Genomic DNA, 8,858 nt, shown 5'->3' with positions numbered 1-8,858 from the left:
GATGGGGAGAAGGAGGGACTGGAGAAAGTTTGCTCTTTTCTCCAAGTAATATTATCCCACCTACAGTCATTCAAAACTTTATCGCTACTTCAGTTACTTGGATAACACAAAGGGTATTTCTAAAAGTGCTGTCAGGGCAAGATTCCTTACTTGGCTCTGTACCTGGCGATCTTCAGATGGTTTTATTTTTTGCCATCATTTACTGTACTTTTCCAGGTTATTTTTGCAACAATAGGAACATTGTTTGCTGCCGGCTGCCTCCAGATTTTAATGAAAGGATGCAATTTAAGAAATCAAGTCATTTCTCTTTCATCCGCTATTTGCCTGAACCTGAAGGCTGGAGCAGTTAATATTAAATTAATTGCTGCTGCTTAGTGATGTGTGGTTCTACATTATATTCAGCAGCGACTGCGTTGTCCGTAAACCACGCCAACTAGCTTGTGTACAAGGAACATGGCTTGGCCCTGTTTCCAATCAGTGACTCAAGGCCAGTTTATCTTCATCTTTGTCGCCAGCAGGGCCATCCTAAACGGAGTCACAAACCGTGAGGAAAAAAACATGTTAAGGCCGTTGAAGAATATCACAAAGCAACTAGTAGAAATCTTTGTTTCTTATTTCTTGCTCAAAGGCTCTAAGAGTGTATGAAGGCCCATAGGACCTTCATCAGTTCAGTAAATAATTTCATTCAATACATTCACCAAAAATGAATAAGGTCCAATCACTGGTTACCGAGAACCTTTAAAGAAGCATTTTCACTGCCCCAAAGAACTTCACCTTCCCAATCCAGGTTTGGCTGAGTGACTTAATTGTAGCCCAGACTGGGAGGGTTCATGGCATTTGCTTGGCACACAGAATGCCCTGCATTCAGTCTCTGGCATCTCTGGATAACAGGATCAGGTAGCAGATGATGAAAAAGAATTCCACCTGAGATCTTGGAGAGCTGCTGCCAGGCTACTCAGACAATACTATTATTTACTTAGACAATAACTTAGGGCCATTTCGCACAGAGCTCAAAGTTGCTATTTGGTTGCCGTTTGTGAAAGCGCTACTTCAAGTAGCGAAATGTAACTAGCCGTGCCCGTAACGCACAGCTGCGGTTTTTGCGGAATTTGGCACTTTCACTTCTCGCCACTTTCGTAACCCACAGGCTTCCGGTTCTCCGTCTTATCGCTACAAAGGAGGTCCCTTTTTAGCGCTTCTGGCCTCCCGTGCCCGTCAATCAAACTGCAGGCACACCTTTGACCTCGACCCTGAAGCCGAACTTGTCGGGGTTCCCTTTTTTTTTAAAAAACCCAGGAAACCCCGTAGCAACGCGTTATCGTCCGATCATTGGCGCCCTTGGAACGTGTTTTCTATTGTTTTCTAGGAACCAGATGCATTGACATGTTTGATTGGTTAATCCCCGCCCACAGTACACGCCCACAGGTTACCTGCTTATATGCACCTGGGCAGACACGCGGTCGGCCTCACTCTTTTGTTTGCGTAGCCTACTGCCCGCAGCACAGGTCAACGTTGCAATGGAGAGGCTTATTTTTCAATTGCTGGCTTACATGCTCGCGGTGGTCCAGCGCATGAATACCGCCTTGTCGCGTCGGACGTATGCTATCGCGGAGTACCGAGAACGGGTGGCCGGAACGCTGACCAGCAGCAGAAGACGTTCTGTAAGGGTAACCATGGCGGCCAAGAAACGCTGGCAAGCTCTGGCAGAGGTCCGGTTCCCCCCCCGGTTCTGGGTGGACGAACGATCCTCTGACTGGTGGGAGAATTTTGTGTGGACTCGCTGGGATGATGACCACTGGATTGCCAACTTCAGGATGTCGAGGGGGACATTTTTTGAACTCGTGGAGGCTCTACGTGGACGCATGGAGAGGCAAGTCACTGGCATGCGGCGCCCCGTTCCAGTTGAAAAAAGGGTGGCTGCCGCATTGTGGTACTTGGCCACCCCTCAGTACTTCCGGACAGTAGCCCAGCAATTCGGACTCGGAGTCACTACGGTTGGCGATATCCTTAAGGAGTTCTGCCTCGCCATGGAGGCGGAATTGTTCAGCAAAGTCGTGTGCCTCGGAGACCGGCTTGGAGCGGTGAGTGTCATTCCATCCCCTTTGCCCTTTAAATTTTTTTTCTTGTTTGACAGGTCAGCAACGAAGACGCGATACACCCCACGCTGACATGCCATGGCTTATATTCTTTTCTTTCCCTTATTCCAGAGTATGGACGGGTTTGCCAGGCTTGGATTCCCGCATTGTTTTGCGGCCGTCGATGGAAGCCACATCCCTATCCGTGCCCCCGGGGGAAGCATAAAAGAGTACGGGAACAGGAAGGACTTTTGCTCTGTTCTCCTGCAAGGAACAGTGGACTTCTCCGGCCGGTTTATCGATGCCGAGGTGGGGTGGAGTGGCAGGAGGCATGATGCCCTTGTTTTCAGGGAATCCAACCTCAGGAAAGCCATGGACGAAGGGGTCTTTGTTCCAGGAAACCCCACCGCCACCATTGAGGGCGTGCGTGTGCCGGCGTTGGTCCTCGGGGACGGAGCCTACCCATTACGACGCTGGCTCATGACTCCCTACAAGCGGCCAAGGACGGACGTGCAGAGCCACTACAACCTCAGTCACTCCCGGGCAAGGAATGTAGTGGAGCGTGCCTTTGGACGTTTGAAGTCACGGTTCCGTTGTTTAATGTCACGACTCCATGTACATATTGACAATGTGACTCCGCTGATAATCGCATGTGTGATTTTGCACAACATATGCGAGGACAAGGGACATAACATCCCCTTCCCTGAGGACGAACCTGAACCTGTAGTCCTTCAGGATACACAGGACATCCCTGAAGCAAGGAGAAAAAGGATATATGCTGAGGGGTGCAAGGTTCGGGACGCCATAGCCACCCACATCTACAGAAACAGGAGGCGTGTTTAATTGTTTTTCCTACTCTGTTGTTGAATAAAGTTTTGTGTTCTTTGTTTAACCTTGTCTTGTGCGGTTTGTGTACTTTGCCAGCAAAAAAACGGGGATTCTCTGGTCCAAAAGCACTTTGACAGCCCTAAATGCTAACTCCCCACTGAAATTGACAAACACAATACGGAAGCGCTGAATGGGGAAAGTTCGGGGAGGCGGGTAGCCAGGAAGTATTGGCGACCCCTGTCAAACCGGAGGATCAATCCACTCATGTTCCAAGGAATAATTTTATTGGTGGGCAGCTTTGATACATTTAAAAAACGGGGTGGTCGATCGGAGCAACGCACGTTCGTTCCCTAACCGTCATTCCGAAGATGCCGAAGCCACGGAAGGGCTCCTTCTGGCAGCGCGCCGAGGCTGAGGCACTTCTGGAGCTGGTGCTACAATCAAAAAGTGTTGGCCGCCTAATGGCCAGCACCCATTGCCACACCAAGGGTGCCTACCTGGTGTTGGCTTCAAAGCTGAGGGAGAGGGGCTATGTCCGGACCTGGGAGCAGGTCCGGACAAAATTCAAGCGCCTTAAGCTGGACTTCCTAAACAGTCTGGAACAGTGGGGGGGGATCCCGCAGCCAAGTGGGAGGACGGTCTTCCACGACCAGATGGTGAAAATATGGGAGAAGGCTGGGAAGCCCCCCCTGGACATGAGGAGGCATATGGGTGAGTGCTGCCCTCGTTGTGTTTTGCCCTTAAACATGCATGGAATGACTAGCTGCCTCTTTCCCCTACTGTCCCCAATGAAATTCGAGAAAGTATTTAGATGCTGTCAACCCCCTCAGACTTAGCCAGCCAGTACTGTAGAACCACTTTGGTTATGCGCTTAGACTCTAACTGTGGTGTGTCCACCAGCTGTGTTTCATCTCTGTTTTGTGTGCTTTTAATTATGATTTGTCTTTTTCTTTGCCCAGCCACACAATCACCATCCAAGCTGGCAACAGCACCTGAGCGTGAGGAGGGGGAGGAAGAGGGACCTTCCACCTCGGGACAGGCTGCAGGTGAGAGTTTTATGTCTGTGAGGGAGACCCATGTGTGTGTACCCACACGGAGCCATATGGGAGCCTGATGTGATGCTTCCTTTTGGAGTGTGATCAAATTCTTTGTTTGATTTCTATAGCTGAAACTGTGGAGGCAAGGCTGCGTGCCATGGAGGCCAGAGTTACTTCCCTGGAGGCTCAAGTGGCGGAGCTGAAAGGGGAGATTGAGCAGCACAGGCAACAGAGGGAGGCGGAAGAGCGTAGGTTATGTTCCCCACTGCCCAACTCTTCTCACACTGTGGCTAAGGCCACTTAAAAGTGTATGCATGTAAACTAAAGAAATTTGAAAATATGTGTGGTACTAATGTGTACTTTTTCTCCCTCCCCACAGTTAAGAAGAAGGAGGACGAAGAGCTCTTCCGGCGCAAAGTTAGGGGGACCGTGGGACGGCTGTGCAGGAGAGTTAGGGCGATGGAAGGGGCTGGGGAGGGGAGCGGTGGGACCTGAGTTTTGTTTCCTGTTTGTGTTTTGGGGTAGGGGTTGGGGGGGGGGGGCTCCAAGTTTCATTCCCCAATGTTTTTCCCCTGTTAAATGTATACTTTTGTTAAAAAAAATTGGTTTTCCAGGGGGGTGGGGGGTGGTGGTGCTGGTGGGGCTCCAAGTTTCATTCCCTAATGTTTTTCCCCTGTTAAATGTATACTTTTGTTAAAAAAAATTGGTTTTCCAGGGGGGTGGGGGGTGGTGGTGCTGGTGGGGCTCCAAGTTTCATTCCCTAATGTTTTTCCCCTGTTAAAATGTTTTTTAAAATAAAATGTTATTGCAAATTTTATAACAAGACTCCAGTGTGACTTCTTAAACTCGCACATATTTAACCCCACACCACACTCCTAAAACTCCTTGAACTAACACCCCTCCAACCTCCAACCCACACAGCAGAACCACAATATACACAATCACTAGAGAGGCCGCTTTCAGCCTTGCAGATTCTACAGTAGGGTACACAGAGACAGAGTCAAAAATATAAACTTTATTCAACAAACAACAAAACACAGATAACATGAAATAGAAAAAGTGGGCAAAACTAGGAGGGGGAGTACTTGTCTGCTGGTTTTATTTTTCTCTTTCCGAGAATAGTCCTCCTTCTTGTTTGGGTGGAGGCATTCTGAGAGGGAGTCGGTGGGGTGGGTGCTGGAAGTGGTGGTGTTGGTGTGGGTGGTGGTGGGGGGGCGATTTGTGGAGGGTAGGCCCTTTCCATGACCGCTACAGCCCTCTCCATGAGTCTCCTTATCAGACGCACCTCCTCCACGCCTTCGCGTAGGATTTGGTTTGTCTCTCTAAGGACTGCCCTCAATTTTCTCCCCTCCTGGGCAATGAGTGTGAGCATGGCTTGGTCAGCGGCCGCGGCACGCCGTGACTCCTCATAGCAGTGCTCAAGGAGCCTCTCTCCCACGCTTGTCAAGACGGAGACGCGCCTCAGCCTGCCGCGTTCCCTCGTAAGCCTCTCCTCTGCTGGGAGCGCACCTCTAGGTGGTGGGCTGCCTGGAGCCAGGGGTGGTTCCTCCTCCTCATCTGAAAGAACCTCTGTTGGCAAAAAATGAGAAACAAAACTGTTAGTAACATCCAAAAAGTCAAAACACACCATGGTGGACATGGTGTTCTTTTTTGTCCCCGTGTTTTCCTGCCAAGAATTTAAACAATCCCCGGCGAGCACATGGCTATTGTTTGTTTGCCCATGGTGTGCTTTTACTTTTGCCTACTTGCACAGCAGGACTCTCAACAATTAAAAGGGAGCACATGGTTAGTGCCTAGCGACATTGTCCTGCAGCTATGGCTCGAAAGGAACAGGTCATGCACGCTCACCATCTTGAATCTGTATCCGCCTGCGCCGGGCAGGAGGTCCAAGCACCCTAGGCTGTTCCTCCTCCTGTGTTCCGGGTATGAAATCTGCAAAAAAAGGAAAAAAAACAGATCTAGGACCAAAGGGTGGCAAAGCCAGCTTCAAAGCCTACACCAGCAACGCAGAGGGACTCTCTTCTTTCTCTTAGCAGTGCTGCTGCCCTGCACAAACAGAAAAGCACAAAGCAGTTAAAACAGCCCCCCCCCCTATTTTTACTAATACCTACCAATGTTAGTTGATGCCCCCGAATCACTATCCACGTCAGGTGCTGCTGGAGACTCTAGGGGCCCCGTCCCTGGCAACTGTGTCTCTGTGGACAAGAGCAGAAAATAGTGAAAAACGAGCAAGCATACACCATGAACCACAAAGCAAGCTCCCAAAGTTGTGAGCCAAAGTACTGCAGAAGGCCTATGGGCGAGGCATGCTGCAAATATTTTGGGGCTGTTGGTTAAACATGACCGTTTCAAATACTAACCACATCAAGCACTCCACAGCCAACCATCTTAATAAATCTTTTAAAAATTAAAATTAAATTATAAAATTAAAACCGTTTCAAATAGTAACCACAGCAAGCACTCCACAGCCTACCTTCTTTTAAAATCTTTTAAAAATTAAATTATAAAATTATAAAATTAAAACCGTTTCAAATAGTAACCACAGCAAGCACTCCACAGCCTACCTTCTTTTAAAATCTTTTAAAAATTAAATTATAAAATTATAAAATTAAAACCGTTTCAAATAGTAACCACAGCAAGCTCTCCACAGCCTACCGTATTATGCGTTGCAACGAACACACGAGAAAACGATGCCCAAACGTCAGAACACACATTTGCTTAAAAGGAAATATAAAATAAAAAGAAAATCACTTACCGGAGGCAAGGGGCGTTTGCTCAGGAGCCTCCTCTGGCTCCCCAGGAACGATGGCGATCAGGTCCAGCGTTACCGATTCCGCGGCTCGTTGCTGGACGGGGGGTGGAGGGCGAAAGCTGGAGGAGGTTCCCTCGCCGGGATCCTCCTCAGCGGGTGGTTCCTCGACCGGGGCAGCCGGCTTCCGAACCACCTTAAGGCTCCGGCCGACGCGCTTCGGCCTGCCGGATCCTTCCCCGTCCCCGTACAGCTGGCGCTGCTCCTCGAAGTAGGGGCAGGTCACCTTTTCGTTGCCGGAACCCTTGTTATGGTTCACGGCTCTCATGTACTCTGCCCTCATTGTCTTCGTCTTCGACCGGCATTCAAGGCCGGTCCTGTTGTGGCCCAGGGCGCGCATCTTAATAGCCACTTGTTCAAAAACCTCCCTATTCCTGTGGGAGGACTGGAACGCGTCCTGGATTTTCTCCTCCGAGAAAATCCCGATCAGGTCCCTGATCTCCGCGTCCCTCCAAGTTGGGCCACGGCCGGTTGCAGGGACGGACGAGGCTTGAGAAGACGATTCCATGTTGCTTTTGCTAGTAGCTGAGCAAAATGGTGGTGGGAGGTGCAGGGTGCAACGGATCATATACCTTCCCGCACACAAAGACAAAGGGACTAGCCGGCTCCTGATTGGTGGAGGGCAGCAGGGGACACGCACATTGGCCACATCAGGTCACATGTCACGTTCAAAACTCCTCGCGCGGGAACAGGATCTGCTCCTAATGGCCAGATTGGCGCCCTTGTTGTTTGACTTAACGCATGCGCGTATTCGTTTACACGCGAGAAGAGCAGTTTGAACATGCAGCGGGAGCCATTTTAGGAAAATGTCCGCCATTACACAAACGCATGCCGGTGTTCAACCGAGAGCAAGTGCGGCAGTACTCGGCAGTTCCCCAATAATATTCACCAGCCACAGCATAAATCAACCAAACATGACATGTAACTGGCGTACGTTCGTTGGCACGCTCAGAGGAATGTTTTTTAAAATGAACGGGGGACGGCGACTCCGCTTGCCGGAGGTCTAGCCGCCAATGGAAGGGGTTGTCCGCACCCAAGCACAAGCACGCACCGGGAACCACACAAAGACCCACTACACATAAGCCGCCCCTCATGATATCACCTCGAATCATGTCTATTGAACCCCTGTAAGCTAAGCAGGAGACTGCGAGCGGCGACCGTTCGTTGGCACGCTCAGAGGAAAATTTTTTAAAATGAACGGGGGACGGCAACTCCGCTTGCCGGAGGTCTAGCCGCCAATGGAAGGGGTTGTCCGCACCCAAGCACAAGCACGCACTGGGAACCACACAAAGACCCACTACACATAAGCCGCCCCTCATGAAATCACCACGAATCATGTCTATTGAACCCCTCTAAGCTAAGCAGGAGACTGCGAACGGCGAATGTTCGTTGGCACGCTCAGAGGAAAATTTTTTAAAATGCTCCCTGTACGTTGACTCCGCTAGGACTGGCCGATGGTAGACGGGGTTTTAAGCTTTGGGCAAATTTTGGGAACGTGACGGTGTGTGCCACTGTGCTTGTGAAAAACTCTTGTGGTGTCCGGGCAGAATTTCCGAAAGTGATCGTGCTTGAAAGCCAGTCGCTGTCCCGTTGCCTCGTAGATCCCCGCTCGCTCGGAGAAAAAAAAAATGGCGAACAGTTCGCCGGAAGTTTGGAGGACAGGCTCGGGAGGAGGGACTTTGAAGAACCCGCAACAATGGTAACGCACAGGTCTTTAGCGCTACTGTTGCAGATTGGTTGCAGGAGTGTATCGCTATCCGGAGGGTGAATCCAGTTTTCTGGATTCCCCTAGAAGCGCTACAACGAAGCGCTTTTTGCGGGTCGGTTTCAGGATTGTTGCAGATTGTTTACGACGTCGTGCGTTATGGCAAATTAGTAGCGTTTTCAATCAGCAACCATTGTGCTATTTTTAAGCCGTGGGAAATGCCCCTTAGAATCATAGAATAATAGAGTTGGAAGGGACCTCCTGGGTCATCTAGTTCAACCCCCTGCACCTTGATGGACTAAGGCTCTGATTCAATATAAGCTGCGTTCCCATCAGGTTCCCATCAATTTTATTTGTTTTAGGTTTCCATATTCATTGTCCCTAGACAAATTCTTTCCATGAAC

General features: G+C 49.8%; 1 protein-coding gene across 3 annotated transcripts; it reads right to left on the bottom strand.

The window, feature by feature from the left end:
- Positions 1-4,476: 4,476 nt before the first annotated feature.
- Positions 4,477-8,608, bottom strand: LOC143839509 (uncharacterized). 3 transcript variants are annotated; one of them, XM_077341614.1, is made up of 3 exons: positions 6,052-8,608; positions 5,789-5,872; positions 4,477-5,509 (listed from the first exon to the last, which is right to left on the bottom strand). In XM_077341614.1, the coding sequence occupies exon 1, from the start codon at positions 7,315-7,317 to the stop codon at positions 6,688-6,690; it is 630 nt and encodes a 209-aa protein (XP_077197729.1). In that variant the 5' UTR covers positions 7,318-8,608; the 3' UTR covers positions 4,477-5,509; positions 5,789-5,872; positions 6,052-6,687. The 3 variants fall into 3 exon arrangements, with proteins under 3 accessions (XP_077197729.1, XP_077197727.1, XP_077197728.1); XM_077341612.1 differs by having other exon boundaries at positions 5,789-8,608; XM_077341613.1 differs by having other exon boundaries at positions 4,477-5,872.
- Between the last annotated feature and the right edge of the window lie 250 nt (positions 8,609-8,858).

This window comes from Paroedura picta, chromosome 6, assembly GCF_049243985.1.
Source record: "Paroedura picta isolate Pp20150507F chromosome 6, Ppicta_v3.0, whole genome shotgun sequence".
Taxonomy (NCBI): Eukaryota; Metazoa; Chordata; class Lepidosauria; order Squamata; family Gekkonidae; genus Paroedura; species Paroedura picta.
This window is presented reverse-complemented; position numbering and strand designations above follow the sequence as displayed.